Below are 26,662 nucleotides of genomic sequence, written 5' to 3' on the forward strand. Positions count from 1 at the left end.
ACTACATTGGGCCTCTTCATCATTATCGTCATCGCTGTTGCCGATGACCACCAGTTCGGCCTGGATGTCTTCTTCGTCTTCGTCAGCGTTCTCGTAACCCATGAAGATCATGGTGACCGGTTCTGATTCCAGCTCCTCTGGCAGTTTGTTGGCGAAGTTCAGAGACTCGATACTCTCTGAACAGAAGGGGGAAAGTCTGTCGAATTCACCAGAGCTCTCTAAGAAGGCATCCGTATCACACAGCAGACTGCTGGCTACTGAAGGACAACGGCTATCGACATCCATGTAGACCGGCTGAACGGTTGTAGGCATTCCTTCAGATCTGGCTTTGACTGAGACAAGAGACGGGGTCTTTGGACTGCCGGCACCCGTCTTCCTGTTGGCGAGTCCTCGAGGAGTTTGAGCACCAAACTGTGGCTGTGAAATCGTAGGCCTGTCACCCAACGATTGTCTTGGAATGTGGCAGTAGGGCAGCTTGGTTTCTTCTCCAGGTCTTTGGCCTCTTGAGTCTTGTTGGATAGGGCTGGGTGTCTTTGGGGTCTTACATCTCTCCAGGTCTTGGCTCTGCTGGCCTTCCTCTTCAGCTTCATTCCCGGGTGCTACTGAGCTCTGAAAGGGTCTGGGTGTTGGGGTTGCTGTTGGGGTTTCTCTTGGTGTCTTATTGGGCGTCCTGGGTGTTGGGGTTGGGGTTTCTCTGGGTGTTTGATTGGGCGTCCTGGGTGTTGAAGGCCTGCTCTCTGTGTAGGGTGCAGAGTAGGCCGGTTGATGGTACTGCACCCCAGTGGGAACGCTCCTATCTGCGGCTTGATGCAGAAGGTCTTCCACTTCTTTGGGCGTCATCTCCCCAACTGATCCACTGGGCATTTTGCCTCCATCTGGGTGCAATGCATATACTGACTTGCGGCCATCTTCATAGACCTTTAACCCCCTCTCCTGGAGGCTTTCTGGGGTGATGGTGGCTGTAGAGACCACCTGACTTTTTCCTGTTCTCTTATCATGCTCCACACTGATCTCCATCGCAAACGTGGCTGAAATAGAGAAAAGACTCACTGTAAATCAATGTCTGAATATTTCATAGTGTAACTTTGAGGTAAAAACAAGGCTTGATCGATTGCACACTCTTACTTCAAATATTGCATTTGAATTGTGATCAGTTTAAGGCAATGGCATGTCTTTAAAAGAGTCAATCAACAGAAAACCAATATTTCCTAATGCTAAATGCTTTTAAAGTGTTTTCTTATTGATTAAATGCCTACTTAGTGCAGTACGATATGTACATCTGCCTCCTGTCTTTTAGTTTTTACTCAGTCAGTGTGCTGCAGGCTTTCGCAACCTCATGAAAAAGTTGCTGTCAATGATTCATGACTCGAGCAGAATTCTAAATGGAGGCATAGAAATGTTCAGTTATATTCACACTGAACTCTAAGTGCTTCATCATTTGCATCCTGATGAAAATTGCAGCTTTTAAAATAGCATTTTGAAACCATTTTCAATCAGAGCGCCCGGTCTTAACCAGACAGCTGAGCCCTAAAGAGCACAAAATGGATGTCAGCAGGGTGCCGAGAACTCTGGGGAATTGCTAGCAGGCATCTAAAATCTCCCATAGTGCAACGGTACACCACATTTTATTATACTTTCAACATCCTAACTGGTTTAGAGGCTCTGCAGTACATGATGTCTGTACCTTTTTTTGGTTCTTCACTACCAGGCCTATGTAAAGCTGGGCTTCTTGTTGGTATTGGAGGGTAGAACAATGGTAAATCTTGGAGTGGCGAGGAGGCATTACGCATCGCATCTGAGGAACAAAGTTTGAACAGTGAGATACCAGAAAACTTTATAAATGCCAAGCCATGCCATGATTAGTAAGGTTATAAAAGATAATAATTTAAGGAGGTGTCATTATGCCCCAGTTACATATCACAAAATAACAAACAACGAATGTTAAGTTGTTAAGCCCACCAAACAGGATAAAATAAGGGGGATAATTAAAGATGTTTGAGCAGTATGGTTATTCTCTTTATTGCTAAAAGTGAGATGTTCAGATTAATCTCTATCTCTGAAACACAGACATGACATCGGTATGAATCTGAAAATCTTTCTCAAGTTTTTGTATTTACCAGAATGTAGCCAAACAACATGGTATTACAATTATGAAGTCATGGTTCCAAAATAATGGGCCTAAAAAAACAACTATCCTGTGTCTGAATTATAAATAATTGAGGTTAACATGTTAGTATATTAACAATAGATTAAGCATTATGACTATTTAAATAAGTAAGATTCATTTGTGTTGGTTAAAACACTTAAATAAGGTGAGATCTATTAGTAGAGTGTGTTAACCCAGCCTAAGAAAAGTGTTACAGACTCACAACAAACAAACCCAGATGTAAAGAGAAGATTGTACCTGCTTGGAATTCTGCGTTGAAATCCTAAATGTGAAGACAGAGTAGTTGAAGGTCACAGTGGTGAGAGATGCAGCGTCACAGCAGTGCTACAGATTAATGGTGCATCAGCAGTCCATGTCGCATTAAAGCCACATTTATTCATTTCACTCCAAACACAGCAACCAGAAAGCAAATTATTCATGTTAGTGCATGTGTGCCGCACGCCCACCAGGAGAGAAATCCATTTACCTGCCACCTTATTCACTGAAAGCAGCCTCTTGTGAAGCCAAGCACACCCACACAGTCCCCAGTAAGTGCATCTTGTTAGAGGCGAGCACAGATTAGAGTATTTGGAGGGAGAGCCAGAGGCGGCATGGTGTGAGTAGCAAACAATGACCTTTGGATTCAGTTTCAGTAGATTTGTAGAAAGCGCTAGAATCTACCACACAGGACATTCGTTGGCAACAAAACTGCCCAACAGAAATCTCCTGTTATTCATATAAACAAGTTATCTGTTCGGCAACAACATGAATAATGCAAGCAGCTTTGCTAATGTCCAAAGAAAGAAACAACCTTAAGGATCCCAAAGAACCAGAAACCTAAATCTTAGTCATATAGACAGGACATTTGTTGGCAAAGACATGTGAAACAGAAGGGTTGATAATATATTTCCTGTCGCGTGATTTTCATATACACAAGTTAATTGCCTTACTTGTTTACACATCGCTAGCAACGTGGCTACGAGGCTAATATCAGTCTTGCTAATGTCCAAAGAAAGAAAGTGTGGGGGAAACTTCTGAAGCAAATGGAGTCAGGACTCAGAGAGACACGAGGAGAGCTGGAGCTTTGATGGCAAACACTGACGGTTTATTTGGAGCTTCGGCCGGAGAATTCACAAGACATGTCACGGGCCACGAGTTGACCACACGGTTGAGACCCCTCCTGTAGCTCCAGGTTTTAACAAGTTCAGAGTGTAATAATCAACATTCTTCAATCGATAGACTAAACAGCTGAGGACACTGAATCACATTTGTCGTCGCTTATGGATGTGTTCCAGGTGTCCCACAATGACTATCTCTGACCGAGAGTTGCCCGGTCACAAACTGGCAACATCAACAATATGCTAGGGCAGCCCCTCCTTATGGGAGATAACGGCTGCTCAAGCTGCATCAGAGGGCGAAGGAGGACATGCAGGTCAATTTATTCCCCAACAGAAAGAACCGTAAGAATCCCAAAGAACCAGAAACCTAAATCTCAGTTTTATAAACAGGACATTTGTTGGCAAACAAATACCCAACAGAAACGTTGATGATAGATTTTCTGTCCCTTGAGCTTCATAAGACCAAGTTATTTGGTTAACATCATTAGCAGCATGGCTACTTCGAGCAGTCTTGCTGATGTCCAAAGAAAGAAACAACCGTAAGAATCCAAAAGAACCAGAAACCCACATCTCAGTTATATAATGAACTTCCTAGCTAAGTAGAAATAACATTTTCAAAACCCTGTCTTTCGGCATAAATGCTACCTATCGACATTTCTATTCCAGTGTTTTCTACCATGGTGTCTGTTCATCAATATGTATCAGGGGCATTGTTTCAAGTATGCACCTGTGTCTTCACTTCAATTGAATAATCACTTCACATTCCGTTTGTTAAAGTTTAAAGAAAGGTTAGTTCTCATCAGGATGCATTGCCTCAAGGTGAATTGAAGCAGAAATAATCAGTATGCAAAACACAAGCGAGCAAAGTAATAAAAAGCAGCCAGTTTTTTTTTTAAGCCTACCTTGATTATATCCTCAGCCGTCCTCTCCACTTCTTTTAACCGTTTCAGAACTGCTTCCTCATTGGCCGAGATGTCGAGCTCCTGTGTTTCCAACGCCTCGATCTCCTTCTCTATTCTGTACAGGAGAGTAATAAACAGTTGATTAATGAAACGAGCTGAGCAGCGTTTTTCTCGTCTTAATAACAGCAGCAGCTAGAGAGCATTTGAATGCATTTTAATGAAGCAAAACACTTGACACTTGCTTCGGGGCTTTTTTTCCACACTCGCAGCATTCTGGGAAGTCCTGCTGCGTTCGCTCATATTTTCATTTTAAAACATGGCTCTGAGGTCTATACACATGTAAATGGTTCTACTGTTAAGTTGAACGTTGCATATCAAGTTGAGTAGTGTGTAATGGTGTTAAATAACATTAAAAAATATTTGGCGGTTTTACCCCAGGAACTAAAGAAATTAATCAAATAAGAGCCTCATTTTTCTACCGGGTAAAATGTATAGTACATTCACAAAACAACACATTATACCTTTCTAAGGTCTTAATCTAAGCGTTAACCACTTTAGATCAGGTCAAAGGGCACATTTAGGATCAGGGTCCTGTTTGACAACATTGATATATCTTTATACCTCTAATCTGCCCCATGCGATCATAGATTTTGAATACGTTTAAACACATTCCTAGTAAAATCATATGGGAACACATTGGTATAATGACTTGATTCAAATCTGCCAATATTCTTCCAAATAATTGTTTTGTGATCACGACAAAAGAAAGGAATATAGAAAAGTAATTACACTTATGGCCCATTGAAAGATATGCAACTAACACACGATTACGATGCATTCAAATCTTAAAGAAATAGAAAAAAGGTTTAAATAGTTGTTGGTGAAATGACACATCCTTTCGTCATGGTTCACTGCACATTGTTGGAAATGGTTCCTCACAGCAGGACAGTGGGTTGTGTTAATGTAGAGCGTGTGAAGCCTCATGTGTTGTGAGTGTGTTCAGACACTAAGCCGGGATAAGTAGTGCTGTGATGTAATGAACGAAACTGTCTGCGCTTTGACACACATGCTGCTGCTGGGGTAGTTAAGGTCAAACAGTCTGGTCCTAATCCCTCGCTGCTTCCCACAGTGCAACACACACACACACACACACACACACACACACACACACACACACACACACACACACACACACACACACACACACACACACACACACACACACACACACACACACACACACACACACACACACACACACACACACACACACACACACACACACACACACACACACACACACACACGGAGGCAAAGTGCCAGTGTCGAGGTTGTAGAAACAAGACAGTGAATTAGTGAGTGTTTGATGTTCCAAAGCACTTCAGCTTCTCCCAAGACTCCTGCACATCTGGTTTCCAAAAAGCATCTTAAAGCTGATGATGATGTAACTTCCATTTGGCAGCCTCTTAGGAAAACTTTTTTCTCCCTCTAACAATATTGCAATTTCACCCTTGTGTTGATTTAAAGTTGAAAGGGACCCACCACTTTCTTTAACAACAAAAAAAAAACTTTAAACTTGAATATTGATGAGTTTTTCTGCACGTTTGCAGTTCTTTCAAAGGAACTCTCGTGCGGTATTAGATTTTTTTTAAGTGTTCTGTCACATTTATATTCTACTAAGTTTTTCTAAATATTTTTGTTACATTTTAAAAAAATATTTTAAATGGTAAATGTATTTTTATAATAATTGTATATTTTTTCTGTTTTTATGAATGCGCCATAATACTCCAATGCAAATATGTCAATAGCAACAATATAACCTGATTCTGAAAATGGAGGGAAAAAAAGAGACACATTCTCAAAACTCAGAAAGTGTTACCAGCAAGCTTCCACAAGCACCCTCTTGTGATATTCGAGTTTAAAAGGGCAAAACAACTCTTGGTTCAACAGAAAAATAGATCTTGTTTGACCCTAGCGCCTCTAAAATCCATCACATTATTCTTCTTCTGCAGCGAGTGATATCCCCCACTGGGATCACTCAGCCTCAGTGCCTTCTTCCCCCACACGATGTGTCAGCTGCCTGCCTGTTCAGTGTGGGATGAGCTGCGATTTGCTGCAGGTTACCTGAGGATGTTGCTCTGCAGCTGGTCGCTCTGCTGCTGCTCGTCCTCAGCCTGCAGCCTCATGGCCTCCTGCTCCTCCTGCTGCTGACTCAGGCCGTCCATCAGCCACTGCTCCCTCAGGGCCTTCTTCTGTCAGTCACACACACCGACACACAGGCAACTCAGTATGTAAACATCGATTCATAATTCAAAAGGGGTTGGTGTCACGGTGCAAGGGGTTTTTAACACCATGTCATCCCCCAACTCTCCACTAGATGTCGCCAGAGTTTCTCATACACAGTCAGTATTATTTAAGAGTTATACAGCTCATTACAAGAAGTTATATTTTCTTACTATGCATCACCATTTACAAGGTGTTAACTTAACACATGTTCACAATCTGCAAAGACATGAGGTACATTTGTCCGTAAGATGTGAGTCTGAGTTACTAAAATATATCACGGATAAATTCTCCCAGCTTAGGTTGGCTAAAGCTATGTATAAGGTTATTCATACAGCTTGTAAGGATACACAGTCATTCTTTCAGGGATAACATTGTCAAGAGATATACTTATAATTGTATGACAATCCTAAAACGCACTGGAAATGGTTTCAGTGTTTTTCCTCAGCATGGTTTGTTTTTGTCTCTCTCACTTTTACAATGTGGGTGCACCACATCATCATTCTACGATTGCTGTGGAGCACCCACTGTCTCCCTTAATCTTCCTCAGATGAGAAGTAAATTGGCTGAAAATGGTTTCACTTAGAAACGGGGATTGTGGGCCGGAGGAGGTTGACTGTGACAGTAAGTGTTGGGAAATAGCTGTGTCGAATAAGAATAACATTACTAAGTTATATAAGGCTGAGAGACTCCAGCTAATATTGGTGAAATGAAAGTCTGGCCTCGCTTCAGATTGTGTCTCAGTTTGTACAGAGAGTGCTGCATTGTTATTAGCTTGCACATTCAGTCATTTCTATCCTGCATTGCCTCCTGGGAGTCTGCTCAGTTTCTGCTGGAAACACATTTCTAATATGATTTAGAATCACATTTCACATACTCCGTGTATTACATTTCCCCCTGCATTTCTCATAAAAGCAGTGAAAAGTACCTTTATGTACTGGAGTTTTAATTTCTCCTCTTCAATCTCTCTCCTTTTCTTGGCGATGTTCTCCTGGATTCTCCTTTTGTCCTGCGAAGGGAAATCAAACACAGGGTTGCATCATGAGTACGCTTGACAGCATGGAAACTATTCCACCTGTTGTCCTGACAGGCCGACGCTTCAACACTAAGCGGACAGCTGGACGGCCGTAAATAGCTAAAAAGTAACACAACCTTTATGACCCTACCTGTTGTTTGTGTGTGTGTGTGCACCTGTTTACTATTACCACGTGAACTTTCCCTGCTACTAAACACCAGCTGTAGAAAAGATACAAATCTTCTATGAAGTTATGGCATGGGGAAACTCAATTATGGACACATATGTGTTCATAATCTCAGACAAACACACTGCTTAATGGCTTTAACTCCACATCAAAACACAAGCCCCGTGTTCATGGATGACACACTGACGGGGGTCACTGCACGCTAAAATTAGCCTCTGGATCTTGGATCAGAGTGGCTCTAAGCCTCAGTGAAAGGGGATCTTCCTGGTGACGTCTGCTGGTATTTATAGTGCTGTCTCTCTCTGACGAACTCTCAGACTCTGGCACCGCGTTAATTGTTCATCATGTTTTTGTTTTTTCACGTTCGGATACCATATTGGTGAGGTATCAGCTGTGTGTGAAATGTTTTCGGAGGATCCTCATCGACTTACTTCAGGGAAAATGACTAAAGTAATGATTGAGATGTAATGATAGTGTCATGAATTAGGATAATCAGGCAGCACAGATTTAGATACTTACAAGGGTCCACAAATTATTAACATCTGGCCAACACCAGATTTTTCAATTATTATTTTTTTTACAGCAATAATCTTTTCCAAACAACATAATTAACTATTCAATTGTCTTTGGAGAACCATCAGAAAAATGTAGCCTCCAAGTCTCTGAGTGGGCGGGTCTTTGAAGTTTGATTGACAGCTGATCTGGCATGGGCTCAAGGGACAATATAAACAATCTTGCACTGCTAACTGTAGCTGTAGCTGTCATGCTCGACCTTGTTTGCATTGCCTTCTGGGAACAATATAAAGCCCTCCCTCGCATCTCACACGGTGTCTCAGTTCTGCTTCTGTCTGTCTAAATGCAGAAACTAAATCAAGACATAGCGATGACACAGGGCATTCAACGCTGGTCCAACGACTCTCTACAGACTACATATCACAGCACTGGAAGGGTGCAAATAGAGAAAACATTACCCAATACAGAAACACACTGCAAGACACTTATATAATAACAATAGCTATTTCCAGAGGACACAAAAAGAAGTGAGCAGACAAGAAGGATGTTTCAAGTCCTCTTCAATTCCAGATGGCAACTCTTCAAGGCAATGCCTGAAAGAAAATCTCCCAGAGTGCCACAGAGCTGCCTCTTTGTGCTTAATATTGGAGGTGTTATCACAGCCAGGAAATACACGGCGTCAATCACCTCTCAGAGTGTGACCACTGGGTCCATGTTTGCAAACTGTCAAGGTTAGATATGCAAATGTAGGATCTGGTATCAGAACCCCCAATGGCATTAGGTCCTAAGATACTAAGAAACTAGGAGCGAGTCCTATACCTGTAAGTGAGCAAGCATATTAGAACTTCTAGGTTCCCTCGTCTCAAAGTCAATGTATTTTGAGTTTTTGCTCAGATGCCATAAATAAGGTCTGTGGTTAACACAAGCGTACGAGGAAAATGCAAATGGCATGGTTTCAAGGAAGTGGAGATGTGGCTGAAGAAGGGACAGGGAGTGTGACAATTTCACATATAGATTATTTCACTTTCTCCTGTTACTACTAGAAGCACAAAGCCTTACCGTAATGGCCTGGAGCCTCTCCTTCAGCAGGCCAGCCTCCTCCATGATGGCCTAAAGGAAACACAATTTACACGACAGTGAGTGATCCAAGTATTATATCAACGAGGCTCAAACCTTCAGCATCAGTAGTTTTGTGAGTACGCTTAAAGACATTGAACGCTCATACATAGGCTAGTTAACCCTGAGATGCATAAGTGGGTCTTTTTTGACCCGGTGAGGTGGTATTCTTGAAGTATCTTTGTAATCACATTTTTTTATCATTTCATATTCAAGCTATTCCTCAAAAAACATGTTTTGGATATTATGCCATTCAAATTTTAAATGTACATTAAAACAAATTGTAGTTTTTGTATTACTACTCCAAGCTTCCATAAGTGGGTCGAAAATGACCCGGATGCATTTTCTATGGAATTTCTATTATAAATAGTGAAAACTTAAATATAAAATATTTCTAGTGTGAACCAAAATATAATACTAAATATTATAAAAGTGATTTTTCTTAATCAAAATGACAAGAAATGGCATAAAAACATATTATTCTAATACGGGTCCTTTTTGATCCACTTATGGAAGAAGGTAGGGACCAGTCACTCGTGCATCTAAGGGTTAAAATAAATATAATGTGACTGGATGCATATATCCAACCACAACACTGTAAAGCTCTGCATTCAATGTGAAACAGTGTCCGTGCCTGCCACCAATGATCTACTGCTGTACATTATAACACACTCTTGCGATTTAAGGATTTGCGAATGTCAGGCTTGACAGCGGGAGCCACAGAAAGTCTCACGTCTGTGTCACATGTCGGACGGTGATTAATCCGGCCCCGAGGAACGGCACAATGAGTGCAGGGAATGTAACATGTGGGTGTTCTGTGTTATAACAGTCCATCAGAGGAGGACAGAATGATCACTGGAGGTTAAGATGCTCCTGGGAAGAGAGCAGAGCAAGAGGGCAGCAGGTTCACATCTCAAGGAGGACTCAACAGGACACACAATAGGCCAAGGAAAGTGTGTTCTCCCACACGTATAATGGTCGAGTATTGACGCAGGAAGCATCGAGTCCTTTTTGAAGTGTTACCAAAAAGTAGCATGTAGTTTGCCTTTTACGTGGTATGCTTGAGTTGCATCCTAACATGTAACCACAATATAAACCTAACCCTTAGCTCAGTGTAATCTATCAATAACCTCAACCGTACCTTAGTTGTTTTGGATTACATCTCCATTTAGAAATTCTATTTTTGACTCTTAATTTGCCCCATATTTAACAGATGTTTTTAGGATAATGGTATGATATTGCTTCTATGCAAAACAACTGGTTTGATAGGTGCTCTGCAATTTCCATGCAACTTAATTGCTGAGGTCTACTGTGTTTTCTTAGAAGGTAATCTTGCAGGTCAGATATGTTAATAACATTCTGAATTCCCAAGCGTCACCATCAGTTGCTTCATGTGAACTTGTTTATTAACATGTGATTCAATGTGTCCATGGAGGGCTGACTCTACCCTGTGCTATCAACACATCAGCACACACACTATAGCACGTTCAGGTCTTTCCCCATGAAGAATCCTATGATAATAACCTGTATGCTCTGATCTTATCACAACAAAGTCCAAACTGAGGCTACAGGAAAGTCAAAAGGCGTACAAATACCTAAAGAAACTACGACAGGCTTCTTGATCTGGATATTTAAACTACAGTAATCTAATTCAACAATATCATCCTGTGTATTTATGTCGTCTTCCCTCAGATCCAGCACACATAAATCCCCTTTAACATATTCTGCTTTAAACGGTTGTCACTTTAGAGTGGGCGGTAACATGACTCTTAGCATTTAATAAGCTACATTATGTTGTGCTGGTGTTCTCACTGCTAGTAGCACCTGAGCCGGGTTTATGCCCAGGACAACTGACACGTGGTGCTATGTTTGGTGTTTTCAACATCTCCTTGTCAAGTTATTCATAAAGTATGAAGCGTTGGTGGAAAAGAGAATTAGTATAGGTGGTTAGAATGTGCACAGTGCATTTGTCATTCTTCTACAATCCACTATTGAAGTTATTAAATGTAATGTTGAGTTTGAGTCCAGGTTTGTTTTTTTCTTTGATGGTTTTGATTTTTCGACACCATGAGCTCATACTGTATAGAGCCAACCATGACACATCAGATTTCAGAGCCTGGTAAACTCACCGCATGTCAAATTAGTTTTAGTTTACACGTGAGACGCACCATACTCCCCCAAAATCCAGTCGTTCAATCTTTGGTAAAACACAGAGCCTGGATCAGATTGTAGGGGCAAAAACGCCATCTTTATCCATGAACCTAGACAAATTCCCTATTCTAAAACCCAACGATGCATTTCGGCTAATTCAAAAGCTTAAAACATTGTTTAACGTATTCAAATGTTCTGTTAACATAGTGTTTAAGGGTAAAGAAGATATATAGTGAACACATGCAGGCAGGGCAAATGTCCTTGACAGGCCGTACTGTTGTTAGCTGAGAAGGGGTATCACATGAACACAAGTCAGTACGAGTCTGTTCTAAATACAATGTTGTATGCAAGGAGGTGCTTATATTTTTATACATCTCATGCTCAGCCCCCTCACACACCCACACACATACCAACTGGAGTCAGCCTTTCACCCACACTTGGCCCAGGCACAGCGATCATGTCACAGGGAAGACAGTGGATATCTGTCAGCTTGTAGAATAGAAAGTATAGGAAGGAATTATGTAATTCATAATGCTTCAAACAACCACTGGTGTCCGATGCCTGAGCTGTTTCTGATTCCTGTTCTGCATCGGAAAATGTAAGCTTCTTACACGCTCATTTACTGCAAAGAGCCAAATGTGCCATAACTGCTCACTGTGCTATTTATAGTATGTATATGCAGTGCCGAAAGAAAGAAAGCATCACAATTAGAAATGAAAACACAAAATGGCAAATAATTTCCCACAAAAAAAGGCTGGAATAAAAACACTCGCATGACTCTCGTTCCCAAAAGCGAACCACTGCCTGTCATAGGTTGAATGATTTGTTTGTTTAAGAATAACAATTATCACAACTTCTAAGAGTGGGTCTCATTATTGCAGCCACATTTCCCCCATGCAAAGTGTCCAAACGTCTACAATTTGATAAGAAACGAACAGCTAAATTGGCACAGTCTCGCTGATGGAGAGCATAATAATTATTCTGACTTGTAATTGCTTTCAGCCGCACAAAGGAGCAGAGAGTGGGAGGGGGAGTGGGAGCAGCAGGAATGCTGAGATTATTCAAGAAACTCCATCAAATGTCAACATCTATGTTACGGACTTTCCTATCAAACCATCCAATCTATTAACCACACAGAGTTCAGAAGCGTGTTGCCAAGGGTAGTTATCCGCACACATCATTGAGTAAAAGCTTAATATTTGTTATTTGTCCTTCATTCTCTGTACTGGACGCACAGTCAACAAATAATATATATCTCTTCTGATACCAGCAGAACAGGGAAACAAGCATAACATACTGTAGCATGCCTCAGGGTATAGAATCACTAAAACTGCTAAAAATATTTAGCATATATAGCAAGTTATCTATTAATTCCTGTGTTTCTTTTATTGTTTAATACACTTTTAAGGAGGGAAATTGTGTCATGAACTCTGTATCATCAAAATGTCACCTAATCCCAAACAAGAACATCTATTAAATATGAATTAGCCTGGTAGCTACGGCGTGAAATGTTTTTGTATGGAAGTTCCAGGCTAACGCAATGAGGTAATAAAATAGTAGCACATATGTTGGGAAAGCCCACTTCCAGGATGAAATAATAGGTTGAGATTTGATTGATAGAGGGAGGAAGGAAGGTGGAGAGACTCCTGAAGGTCATGCTGCTGGTTAGCCTGTCCACCTGTTGACACTCTGCTGGAAATAGAGACGCTGCCTGGCTCACAGCTGGAACAACTTGACACCGTGAGCGTCAGAGAGTGTCGCAGCAGGTGACACATTGGTCCGGAAAAAGAGTTGATGATGGGAATGAAAAACACCTGTCATACGTAGTGGATAAACAAGTGGTCAGAAAGGCCCGCCTGGAGTATAATGTATGATATCAGGTGTTAACTGCAGTCCAACACCGGATGAACACGTAATCTGGGTGTGTTTGGAGGTGTGTTCACTGTCAGAGCCAACCGCCAGAAGTCTTGATTTTATGCCAGAAAAAGCAGGAAGCTCACTTAGACTGAAGCCATGCCCATCAAGCAGGAGGGGGAAAGAGTCAATTATAATTGCTTTGGGCACATGCTAGTGATGGACAAAGCCAAAGCCAGCACCAGTGTGTGGGGGCCATAACAGCGCAGATAGTTAATGAAGTGTTTAGTTAGCCAAAAGGACAGAACAGTCACTGGCAGCTCAAACTGTTTGGGAAGTTTCCAAAGAGTCTTGGCTTGTAGACTTTCACTTCTCCCCCTTACTCATTACATTCAAACAACACATAGGTAATGGTTTGTGTGGTGGGGGCGACAGTGATTGAGTATGCAGACTGTGAGCTACATTAGGAGGCAGGGCTAGGAGATAAATCCATTCGGAATGAAAACAATGTGAGGAATAGTAATCAGATTGTCGAACAAGTAATTTCTCTCTAATAACTTTTCATGGTTTTGTCCTCTCAACTTGAGGAATTCTAATATTAGGGGGATATACTTTACGCTACAGTCTCTCCTCCTACGGTGTTGTGATGCATCACTTGGTTACAGTGACTTCATTGCATGCTGTGAATGTCTCAGGAACTTGAGAATGTGATGTCATCTGAAAGAGCTAAATCTACTACTGGGTGTGTTTGGTTTAGGGTTGCCTGCGTTGTTGTGTTTCATTGGTTTGGATTCAGCTCACCCGCTCAAAAGGAAAGCAAATCGATGTAACACCAATTCAATTTTTGCCCTATACTACATCTCAATGAAGAAGACTGGATCTTATATGATTGTCACAGCAACACCTCGTGCAACAGTTGTGACATCATCTTGAACCTCACAATAAAAGTATTGGCCCAGCCTGATTGGAACCTAACCGAGGTAAAACCAAAAACTAAGTACCATCTCCAACAGCTTTTGCCTATGGTTAACAAAACAATCAAAAACATCCTACACAAAGACACAATAATAACCCTCCATACAGAGGTAAGATCAACTGTCTCTTTCTACCTTGAGTTTGGTACCTGCGGTTAGTTTGAAGGATGTACTGTGTAGTTTGGAGAAAGGCAGAGAAAGCATTTGTTCAGATGTCTGGTATTGATGTCTAAGTTCTCTGTTTTCCAATAATCCAGCTCATACTCCAGTCCCAATGACATGACCCCCTGCCTCCTGTATGTCTAGCTCGACTGCTAAGGTCCGCCTGACTTCTAATCCCTGCTCCTACTTCCTTAATCTGATCTCTGATGGATTAACCGCAAACAGGTTAACAGCAAATACCTTCACTAGTCTACGGGATAATACTAATTTATCAACGTGATAGTTGATAACATTCAGATTTACTTTCATTGACGTTAGGCTAGCCGTTTCCCTATATGTTTTGAGTCTTTTATGCTAAACTCGGCTAACCAGGTCCTGATTTCAGCTCTGTACATCGATATCTTAACATCTCACTCACAGAAAGATATTTAATAAAGATATATGCAAAGTAATACTTGATTATGCCTTCAAGTCTCTGAAGCAGGAATGAATCGCTTAGTGTATTGAATAATACATCAAACGATCTGTATGGTTCGATTCCTGACAGAGGTGTGAAAACGAGCACTCTTCGTCATTAGCATCCCTCCTCGGCTTTGCCACATGAGCTGCACATGTTGAAGTGACTGGCATGAGTGGGAAGGAGGGCACGGGGTGAGTGGTTTTTCTGAAGGCAGCCCAGAACAACAGCATGTAAGTGGGAGTGCATGAATGTGTGCCTGTGTGCATGGGTTAATTACAAAAACGCCCAGCATGCTCACAAATGCAAATAGGATTCCCGAGGAGCTTTAAAACATGACTAGATGTCATGTACAGATTTTCAGGCTCCTCAATCGATTCAATTGTTTGTTTGTGTGTGTGTTTTCACCTGCAAGCAAAAGTCCTGTTAGTTAAAGCCAGACCCCTGCTGAGAGGCTCCAAGCAACCGGCAGCTTAGAGGATTTGAAGAGATTATAGTATCAAAAGACCCTGTGGCTCATTTTAGCTCCTGAAACAAGTTACCTCAGGATAATAGACTAGAGAGTATGGACGTTGAGAAGTGGACATACAGTGGTTATCGCCGTACAAAGTGATATATCTGATCTGACAAGAGCCCTCAGCTTCAAATAGATGCTCTACATTAGTGTTACAGAGGCACATGCAAACAGGATCAGTGAATCAGAGGTGTACTCACCGGGTGTGTGTGGTGCTGTGTCCTCGGGCAGGTGATGGCAGAGTGTGTGAGGAAGGTAGAGCTCACTCTCGCAGCGTGTTCAACATTACTGAGCCCAGGATGTGTGTGTAGGCTGAGAGAGATTCAGACCAGCTGAGAAGACTCTCCCCCTCTCTCCTCTCTCTCTTTATCTGCTCCCCGTGAGTCTGTCACTCCCAACCATGCGCCTGAAATACCTCTGCCAACACAATTTCTCCACACATATGCACACATATGCGCACACACACACACACACACACACACACACACACACACACACACACACACACACACACACACACACACACACACACACACACACACACACACACACACACACACACACACACACACACACACACACACACACACACACACACACACACACACACACACACACACACACCTGTCAAAAGTACAATATTTCTTATTGAGTTGTACTGTAGGGGAGAAGAAAAATTAAGAACAAGTACATCACATTCGGACAATGGATATTTATATATGTTATTTAAACAAAATATAAACACTCAAAGAAGTACAGTAAAAAATTACAAATACTATAAATTAAAGTGGAGATTATGAGTAAATAAATATACATAGTTACAGTCTTCCACTGCTTAGCATAAATTACATATAGATACAGTGAAAGAAAACTAGATTAACTAACCTAAATTACCAAGGGAGTAACAATTAGGCATTTTAGGACAAAGCTAAATAAAATGTACATATAGTATATTTTTCAAATACTGAGGTATAGTAGTACTCTTTCAGGAAAACTAAACTAAAGCACCCACAGACACTTATTAAAGTATAATATTAAGAATTGTACTTTATTGAAGGTCTTTGACGGTCAGATAAAATGGTACGCAGTAAATCTAGTGTAATAAATTAGGATTGTTTTCAGACACTTATTAAGGATGTGTTTCAAAGAGTTTGCAGCTCAAGCTGTCCTGACATCACTCTATGGGTAATTACTTTTGTACCACAGGGGATATTCTTGTCTCAACTTCACAGTTGCCCACTGGAGCTAATTGGCCACTTGATTGACAGGCTGAGCCATGTCTAGCTCTCTTACAGTAATTATTACACTACATGGGAGGGTTTCAATCACTGTGTTCATGGTGATAAAGAAACATGTCGTCCAGTGCAACTGTGTGGCTCCATGATGTGATGTTAGACTATCAAAGTCAAGTTTGGTTTTCTAAAAAAGTTTAAATGACAACAGTTTGATTGGCAGCATAAAGCAAATCTGTGTGTGTTTCCAGCTGTCCTTGCCCATGATGGACGTGCACAGACATCAGCGCTGACAAACAATTAGTGCACCACCCCTCCACATTTAGCCTCACAGCGTGTGATCAGTGAAGTGCCGAGGGCTTACATCTATTATCATTCCCTTTGTGACTCAATTCCAGGTATCACGGGCCAACAATACATCCTAATCTGTGGCTGCTGTACAGGACTCACTGAGAGCCATTAGGCTGTCAGAGAGACATACTGTATGTACAGAAAAACAATGTGTCAATCGGATACCTCATACTATGTTTGAAAATAGTGGTTTGTTCTTGAGTTCATTTTTGAAATACTGCTCTAACTAAAGCTTTAATTGCAGAGGTTGCTGTTACCATGGCAACATAGCCCACTCCAAATGTGTACAGGGTTTGCAGAGAGACCAGAGGAGGAAAGCATCCCATAGATCTGCTTCACATGCAGTACTTTTCTAGAAGCAGAATCACTGTATTTAACTGAAATATTACTTAAAATCAAACGTTTTACATTACAATTATTTTCGAGCCTCATACTAAACTACAAATATTCAGCATTGCATACACACTTGAATTTTGCATGGCCACAGATACAGAAATACAACAATGTCAGTCATCTGCATATATGTCCACAAGTTCTCATCAACATCACATTATGTCCTCTCTTCCAACACAGCTGGGATACTTCATGCCTGATCCATCCCTGACAATCTGCAGATATGTCCAGATATATTGTGTCCAAAAGAGAAATATGATCATGTGGCTTGCAGTCATAAGATTTCTGAGGAAAATGTCCTACGACGCCATTCTGTGACTGGAAGCAGTTTTATTCTACATTGACCATGGACAATGTAGAATAAAACTGCTTCCAGTCACAGAATGACCACCATTTATTTAGTTCATATATGAGTCCAAGGAAGCAGACATTGGTCCCACATATGATGACATTCCTTATGCTTATAACTCCAGTATCCCCCAATGCCACCATTCCTCCGCAGTAGGTCTGCATGGCTTATCTATGCAAAATGTGAATAACTACAGTATTACTTATTTATGTCCTGCTTCTCTGTACTGCTTTGTGAGCTGCATGCACACAAAATTGGATGTACTCACTGTAGCACTGCAACAATATGTTGGTTCCTCCTGTTGCAGTAAAAATCCTCCTGCAGCATGCATGCATGCATGCATGCGTGTCTTTCATGCTGTTGCTTTTGTTGTAATTGTGCCTGTATTATGTGTTGTTTGTATTTCCTCATTGTCATGTCAGTGTTTTTTCAAAAGGACCGGAATTGAAATTGTGCTAACTGGCCACCATATAGCTTTTAGTCTTGCCTTTGGAAACAATCTCAGCACAAGGCCCACTCAGTACAGTAGCTATCGTTTGAAATGTTTATAGTCAAAGGCTTCTCATATGTTGGCTAAAACATTGGGATTGAAATCTGTTTGCTTAAAATGACATTCTTGTGAACATGATCAACTACAACATACAGGGCACCAACATACAAAGACCAAGGTTAACCCTGCTTCACCAAATTAAATCATTCAAAGCACAGCCATTTTTATCATTTAATCATCATCATCTTGTTCTCATCATTGATACGCCAGAACTACTCCAATGCCGCTAGGCTGGCAGCCCCGTTTCCATGGCAACCACTGAAAATGAAAAGTGTCTTAGCTGCTCCGGTCTAAAGATAGAGCCATAAACACTAAAGTTGGGCAGCTCAAACTGAGGCATAATTTTCAGCAAGGACAAAAGCAGAGAGGGCTACAGCTACTGAGTGACATTGAATGCAGAGAATACTCGATACAAACAAATAAAAATACATTATTATATTGTCTATTCTGTAGCTATATGGACACACAAGAACTTCAATCACTGTTTGACTAAACATATTGGCTGTATTGCTGTATTGTTATCATGTCACAATGATTTATAACCATAGACTGTAGTTTATAACCTTCCTCTATCAATTACCTCACTCACTGGCTGCACAATACATTTGTTTTGCCTATAGAATATGGCTTTTTGACTACTGTACATTATAAATAGAACTATATTACAAATAAGAATCGTAATTTCTATACAATGATAGTTCATGACTTTAATTAGTGCTAAAAAAGGTGTGTCCTTTGCTGTATGTCTTGTTTTTCACAGCCACACTTTGTTGAGCTAAGCTAAACTAAGCTAAGCTAAGCATGTTCCAGCCTGCAATACCAGTTAACTAGTCACAAAAAGGTTAAATGTATATCAGAGTTGCAGCTGGGACTTCAGCTAATAGAATATAAGCACATTCAGTAGCAACCTATAATAAATAAATACATTTCAATTGAGTTTTGCCAGACCACTGTTGTCCAAAGCAAAACTAACTCAACTCTGCCACAAACTTTGCTTTTCAGCTGAGAAAATCGAATCTGGTTTCATGATAAAAATTATCGTAGCAATACAGACATATTTTATATCCCCAGAAAAGTAGACAAACAGGAAGAGATGACTTCACCCGCCAAACGCAGCTCTCCTGCCACATGACCGTGCCACATTCTCCACCGTGTCGCTAATGAATGGAAATGTATGGAGCATCTGCGCTGGAGTCAGTGGGCATAATGTAAGGCTGCCTTCTCTCTGAAGAGGCCTTCATAACACATCCTCAGCTCCCACCCACTCACATTCTGTCCTGGAGAGGAATTATGTGCACTGCTGAACCACAACAAAGCAGAAACATAACAGATACGCACAAATAGATGATTATTCTTTGAAAAACAAATAAGCAATAGTTGAAATGTCAGCACCAGTTCAAATTTTTTGATTTAAGGCCTGCTAATATGACTATTTAGCCATGTTTTGATTTAAGGCCTGCTAATATGACTATTTAGCCATTTTACATACGGATATGAAAGATATGAAAAAACAATGATTCTTTCTATTGTGAGAACAGATAATCTGATAATTCACAGAAAAAAATCCACAAAAAAGTCCTCGTATTTGCTTCTGAAGCTTTTGGCTATCAAATTCTACATGAAGTATGCTTTGTTGCCCTGAAATGATACATTAAAATGTCAATTTTTTAGCACTTCTAAGTCTTCATGTTGACTCACAAATTGACAGTTTATTCTAGGCATTTGACAAAAACTAAACTCATGGTCGACTTACTAGTTCTAGAGCTTGCAAAAGTTGTGCATACATGTCAAATACGTTTTCGCAAAATTGTGATAATTTCAAAATCCTAAACCATTTTAAACAGTGTGGATTTGGGTCGATACATTCTGGCATGGGCGTAATTTCCACTGGGGACAGGGGGGACATGTCCCGCCTACTTTTCAAAATCCAGTTTGTGTCCTCCCCACTTTTCAAATGTGTTTTTTTTTTTTTTTTACGCAATTAAAAGTGGTCATGGAGGAGCATCTGTGTGTGTGTGGCAGGAGCGCACTTTGTGTGAGAGAAAGAGACAGAGAGAGACAGAGAGAGTTACGGGGGTTGTTGTTAGCATCTGGTGCTAGCTCGGAGCTAACGGAGATTAGAAGCTGTTTCAACAATAAGGAGAGGGAGAGTCCTCTCCTGTCGGACTGAGAGGCAGAGGTAACATCAGCTCAGGGAGGTAAAGGACTCGCTGAGTGATTATATTGTAACCTTTAGTCTAAGTTATCTCAGTGGGTCTCAAACGGTTTGGTCTAAACAAATATGTCCGTCTATTTAATATAGTTGTTCAAAATAAGTAAAACAATTATTCCAATGTCAGTAAAGAATTAAAAACACAGTTTGAAAGGGGAGTGATTAGTAAAATATGCATAAATAAAAAGAAAGAATGCAGACTAGGTGAGATAAAGATAGGAGAGAGGAGTATATCAATGATGTGTTATTGGTTGTGAGAATATTTTAATGGTTTTTGGAGTATTGAAATATATACAGGTCTGTTTCATATGAGTGTTGAGAGCTGTATCCATAAATCTCTTAATTTGTGCACCAGATTGATGCCTTTAACTTCAATTTAAAGAAAAAAATCTTACCGGGGGTGCATGCTCCCGGACCCCCCTATAGGATGTGAGGTCATCACAAATAAAACAGGTTCATGGATAGATAAGTTTGCACACTCATTATATACACTACACATTTTTCTTGGATTAGTTAACACCATAGTCCCTAATATATATGTGTAGAAGGACAGGAAATTGAATTAAATCAAGAACAATGTTTCATTGCGGAGGACACCCTGTTTTGTGTGCCCCCCACTTCTCAAACCAAAGTTACACCCTGGCATTCTGGCAATATCAATGAATAATCCTGAAAGACTGACATTGCCTGACCTGCAGAAAGCACATACAGTGATGTTCCAAAAGCCCAGAGCTGAACATGAATTACACTCTGTATTTTGAGTGTGATGTGTTCAAGAACATCATGTCTTCCTGTGTGCACATGGAGAATGTTTGATGGATGTTGATGCGGTCTTGTCCCAGTTATTAGCTACAGCATGTCTCGCCTCTTTGTCGTATTTGGCTTCTAGCTTCCAGAGCCTCGTGCCATTGACTGAAGTCACATAGCTAGCCAGTTAGCATCAGCTGACGGAAATAGCTTCAGTGTCATGCATTCAGTGCTGCGAACACATGTGTCCTGCAGCTCAGAGCTTCAAGATAAGGCTGTGTTACTCATGTTTGCATTTTAGAAGTTCATTTCAGGAATGACTACACCAGAGAAAAAAGTGGTGGAGGTGCAGGTTATATTTCAGCATGAGTATAGTTTACATTTGAATTTGGAGTAGTAGGCCTATAGTTTTTGACAGACATTCATGGTCCTCAGAGTTAGACTCATGTCAGTTAAACAGCACAACAGGTCGGCTTCCAGACCATCAAAATGGACATTATGGTGATATGTTAGTAATGACTCACACTTCCTGCATGGACTTCTGAAGGACCTTTTTGCCTTATTCTGGAAAAATCCAAAAGGTCTGTTTGGCCAAAAGCATGGTTGATTGGAAACGCTGAAGAACAGATGGATGGAGAGATGGACAAAGAAGGATGGATGGATAAAAGAGTGACAGATGGATGAACTGTTCTCTAGCAGCACATAGCGACAGGGCAGCTGAACACACAGCTGAGTAACAAGCTGCTGCTGGCACCACACACACTTCATGACTGAAGAAAAAAAAAAGGCTGATTTTGATTCAATGATCGATAATACTTCACATTGTCATTTCCACATGCACACACAATTGACTTACAGCACATGAACACCGCACATACAGAGAAAAGTAGCTTCTGCGTTTAACCGTAGTATTAGGAGCATACAACTTCACAAACAGAGTGGGGGTCTGGTGCCTTGCTTAAGGTCACCTCGACGGTGCCTGGATAAACTGGCACATCTCAGAGTACCAGCACACACTCTTGGACTTGGACCTTGAACAAAAACCCCTCTGGTTCCCAAGCCAAGTTTCCATGTAATATACCAAAAGATCAATCCCTTCATCCGCCCACATGGGCACATAAGAGCCCTCTTTGCATCCCACAGCCCTCCTGCTGTCTAACATCCACTTAATTACACACACAGGTATTCATTTGAGGCAAATACATTCACCGCCGTATGACGCATGCTGGTTGAATAGCTGTGAGACTCACAGTTCATTACATTTCAAAAGTTTTTTTTAAATCATACTGAGCCCATTATGAGTTTTAACAGAAACAAATAATAGATCGTATGAAAGTGTTAATGAATCTCAAAGCTTAAAAGATTTGAATAGACACAGAGTGTAGTTTTGATGCATCTTAAAATGAATATCTTTTTTTTTTTTTTTTTAATACAGGCCCTTCAGCTAACAGAAATATCATTGCATTCTATGAATAACACATTTTGCAGTCATTATTGAAATGTCTTGTGTTCGGCTGACTGCTATATGTGTATCTATAATGTGAAGACACACACATACTGTCTACAGTTTGATACACACACTGAAAAACGCACTCAAAGGCAAACAGTGCCCTCTATTGGCCGTCATGGTATTTGACACCAGCTTTCAATCTCCACTCAGAATGCAAAATGACCCTCAATCGGAATATTCAAAACGGAGATTTTGAACTTTCCTAGTAGAGTAATTGGGCCTGAATCATTTTTAATACACTGTGAAAAGAGTCAAGTCAGTAGACCCTGATACTGTATCATTCCTCCATCAAATAAGGTGTTAAAGTGAACTCTGTTAGAATCTCTATCAACCTAGGCTTGAACAAGGTTCTGTACAGTCTGTCTCACCAGCAGGTCAGTAGGGTTAAAATGAATAAAAACTAAGCTGAAGATCAGAAATGACGCATCATGTATTTGTTATGTCAATATAGTTTTATTAGTTTTACATTGATCAGTTAAAAAAATAAATGTACAACAGTTGATTAAATTACAAACATGATTATGAAATGGCGTCGGTGCTCTTTTAGCTGCTCCAGATGAGTCTGAATCCTGACGGCAGCGTGGCGTACTGGGCTTGGAAAACGATGTAGACGTGATTTGAGTAAGCTGTGAACGGAGCGATGTTGGTTTCCTAATCAAACAACACAAGAGAAAGAAGTCAAATCTAAAGTTCAACACTTTTTGTTCCTCTGAAAGCTCCCTCGGGTTACATACCGATCCACAGTACGGCCCGACAGGCGCAGAGGAGTCGTCAGGACCGTCATACAGCTTCAAGAAGTTGTTTTGGCAGTCTCCGGGGTCATCGATGCTGATCTGGGCGAAGGTGACCGTCACCACCCGGCCTCTGGGGGCCACGATGTCCCATTCACAGTGGGTGCTGTTGGGATAGGTGCCTGGGAAGTTGGGGCTTGCAAATGAGCCATGGTCTCCGTATAGAGTGCCACCACAACCTGGTACACAAACACAAAGATGCTTCAGCTAGGAGAGAGAACCGGGTGAGCAAACATGAAGACCCATTGATACCACTCTAAGGCAGTTTTATTTATCATGGCATCATAATCCACCCGATGTGGTTTAAAATCATTTGTAAAAAAGGTTTAGTTCTGACCGTTAGGGGAGGATGTCCATGTGGCCTCGAAGCCATTACGGGCCATGGAAAAATCACTCTTGAAGCGCAGGTAGAGCTCGTTGGATTTTGGGAAGACGGGATTGGGCAAAGTGTTGCCGCAGAACCGACCAATCAGAGGAGACTCTGCTGTACTGCCATTTCGGATCTGTGAGAAAACAGATTGTTGTGACTCACTGGCACATAGACAGGATATAACATATATGTGATTTGTTTGCACATTTGAATACAATGAGATGATATGGGGAATATAGATATTTTACATAAATATGTCAGTTAATGTTTTACCTCCAGGGAGTCAAATTGACATCGGCTGTGGCTCTCTAGGTCCAAATTGTTGAAGAAGAAGGAGATGGAGCTGTTCTGTGGTGCCTTCAGGATGATGGTGCAGTCCATGTTGTGCGGGTAGACGTTAGGCCAGCCCGGACTCTTCAGGTAGCCGTACGGCTGTTCATAAATTCGGCTACAGCCTGAAAATCACCACCAAAACAGTCAGAGCACTGAAACCAAGTTCCCTCAGTACCCATCATACTGTTTCAAAAGCTGTTGTGCACTTCTATATATTTATTCAAAGAAAGGAGTCATGAAAACTGTAACATTGGGGCTTATCCAAAGAAATGTTGGAGTCTTTCGGAAAGAGATGTGTTGTGCTTTGGACAGCACACAATAAATTATATTTAAATGCATATTATTGGCGTAGAGGCAAAAGCCAGATATGTCAAAACCTGGAACATTTAACCAAAAGTATCTGTTTTTTTCTGTAGTTTAGGTATCCCAGTCCTTCAAAATATGTAGTACTGACATCAATATTTACTAAAAAGTAATTTCCTATGTCAGGGAAGTGTTGCTGATTTATAAGAAGATGTGAATATGCTCTCCATTAGCAGACAGTTTCTATGAATCACAGTTCCCCTAGATTTAAAAAAAACAACTAAGCTATATTTACTCGACTTGAGCAAGATGCAAAACCTTTTCTTGCCACAGGTCTACTTCAGGAACCTACCGGCGATCTGGTAGGTGAAGCTCACGCCATTTCTTGTCATGAAGGCGTCGGATTTGAATTGCACGAGGACTGTCCTGCCGTAGCTGTAGAAGTCGGGTGGATGAGCATCTGCTGCACAGAATTTATGAGACTGTCCGTAGTCTCCCTGGAAACACAATAAATAATAATGGTTACATTAAAAAGCAGGAGGTTTTTATTGATTTATCTGTTGCACCTGATGCCTTAATAAATGCCCTTTTCCCCCCAACTGCAATTTAGGCCCAACATGAGACTCACCACAGGCCAGTCCTTCATCTCCAGGTAGTTAGTGGAGCAGCTCTGGCTGGGCTGCAGGACGAAGGTTTGGACCGACAGTTTGACGCTGTCCTGGGCGGGAGCATCCAGGATCCAGCGGCAGGAAGTGAACGGAGGATAGGCGTTGGGGTAGTAAGGCGAGGTCAGCGTCTGCACGGCCGTCGTGGCGTTCAGGGTCCCGCCGCAAAGCACTGAGGGAAAGCAGGCACATTGAGGATTTTAGATTGAACAACGTTGTTTTGGGTAACTGCAGGGGGAGTTTCTTACTTGGCACAGATCTGTAGGTAGCGTTGAAGCCTCGTTTGCTTACTGAGCTGTCTGTGACAAAGTGAACAGCCAGGAAGTTTCCGCTCGATACCAAGGAAGCCGGGAGGAAGCTTCCACAAAATGTCCCGAACAGAGGGACGTTATTGTTGTCCCCATCAAACACCTGATAGGAAGAAACACATTTTCCAGTTGTTCATACTTGTGTTGTGTGATGCTCCGTTATTATGTTCTAATAAAAGGTAACATATTTAATTGGCTGTTGGTTCTTTACATTCAAATAGTCGTAGCGGCAATTAGGGGAATCCTCGAGGTCGAAGGACTCAAAGGTCAGGTTGACGACCCTGTTGAGCGGCACCTCGATGGTCCACATGCAGTCCATGCGGAACTCATAGCGGTCGTCCAGGTTCGGATCCGGAGACCCGAATCTACCCATGGGCATGGACATGTAGCCCCCACAGCCCTGTGCTGGACCTGCAGGCAAATCAGACTTTTTAGGCTCTTCTTCAAAGCTATAGTGTGTGAACTGATCAGATGAACATTATATATGCTTGGTGTTTTGGGATTGAATTCATTGAATGCCATTTGGGTCCTCTTTCAACTTATCAGGATCAGATGCTAATCGATCTGACCAAGACCCGGGAAGAGGTGTGTATTAGGAAGGTCCTTTGTCAGTGTGGGACCACAGCTCATTTTGTTAATGTGTTTGCTTCATTACATGTATGAGCTGCTGCCAAATGGACATCACTACTCTATCCTTAACTTTCATCAGAACTTCAGTAACATGGACCCACCAAGCGTCTGGCTGTAGACGGCCCTCCAGCCGATCCCATTCAAAGTGGCGTCTGTCCTGAAGACGATGAACAGCTGGTTGGAGGAGGAGAGCAGATTGGGAGGGAGAACTGCACCGCAGAATCGCCCCAGCAGGGGGGCCAAGGTGTCCTGTCCGTCATACACTGCCACGTAGTCATAGCGACAGGAAGAGGACGACTCCAGGTGGAAGGTGTTGAATCTACGGAGGGAAAAGGAGAACATGAAGGGCAGAAATTCATTTTTGAGTCGCCTCTTTTGGGTGTCTTAAGTCCAGGACTTTCATTCTGGGTCTTTTTTGGATATAAGCTTATATATTTATATATTTGACTTAAAGTCAAAAGGGACCAATAGGAAAGGCTTTGATTTTGTAAAAATATTCATAAAGTAACATATAAATGTGTAAAAA

General features: G+C 41.4%; 2 protein-coding genes across 3 annotated transcripts in view; both read right to left on the reverse strand.

The window, feature by feature from the left end:
• Nucleotides 1-15,799, reverse strand: part of LOC307026141 (uncharacterized protein) — a 31,132-nt gene extending 15,333 nt beyond the window's left edge. Inside the window, exons 1-6 of one of the 2 annotated variants that reach the window (XM_079661301.1) lie at nucleotides 15,593-15,799; nucleotides 11,842-11,920; nucleotides 9,224-9,274; nucleotides 7,378-7,458; nucleotides 6,291-6,418; nucleotides 4,167-4,281 (exon numbers count right to left, since the gene is read on the reverse strand). In XM_079661301.1, the coding sequence (XP_079517427.1) occupies nucleotides 4,167-4,281; nucleotides 6,291-6,418; nucleotides 7,378-7,458; nucleotides 9,224-9,268 (369 nt within the window). In that variant the 5' untranslated portion in view covers nucleotides 9,269-9,274; nucleotides 11,842-11,920; nucleotides 15,593-15,799. The remainder of the gene's footprint in view (nucleotides 1-4,166; nucleotides 4,282-6,290; nucleotides 6,419-7,377; nucleotides 7,459-9,223; nucleotides 9,275-11,841; nucleotides 11,921-15,592) is intronic. The other variant, XM_079661300.1, reaches the window with a different exon arrangement.
• Nucleotides 15,800-23,182: 7,383 nt separating this feature from the next.
• cubn (cubilin (intrinsic factor-cobalamin receptor)) overlaps nucleotides 23,183-26,662 on the reverse strand; it is a 30,539-nt gene continuing 27,059 nt past the window's right edge. The window contains exons 59-67 of the mRNA XM_079661288.1: nucleotides 26,238-26,455; nucleotides 25,718-25,917; nucleotides 25,447-25,609; nucleotides 25,162-25,370; nucleotides 24,886-25,030; nucleotides 24,171-24,352; nucleotides 23,865-24,030; nucleotides 23,471-23,706; nucleotides 23,183-23,387 (exon numbers count right to left, since the gene is read on the reverse strand). Of these exons, the coding sequence (XP_079517414.1) occupies nucleotides 23,280-23,387; nucleotides 23,471-23,706; nucleotides 23,865-24,030; nucleotides 24,171-24,352; nucleotides 24,886-25,030; nucleotides 25,162-25,370; nucleotides 25,447-25,609; nucleotides 25,718-25,917; nucleotides 26,238-26,455 (1,627 nt within the window). The 3' untranslated portion in view covers nucleotides 23,183-23,279. The remainder of the gene's footprint in view (nucleotides 23,388-23,470; nucleotides 23,707-23,864; nucleotides 24,031-24,170; nucleotides 24,353-24,885; nucleotides 25,031-25,161; nucleotides 25,371-25,446; nucleotides 25,610-25,717; nucleotides 25,918-26,237; nucleotides 26,456-26,662) is intronic.

The sequence above is a fragment of the Notothenia rossii genome, assembly GCF_949606895.1.
Source record: "Notothenia rossii genome assembly, chromosome: 12".
Classification (NCBI taxonomy): Eukaryota; Metazoa; Chordata; class Actinopteri; order Perciformes; family Nototheniidae; genus Notothenia; species Notothenia rossii.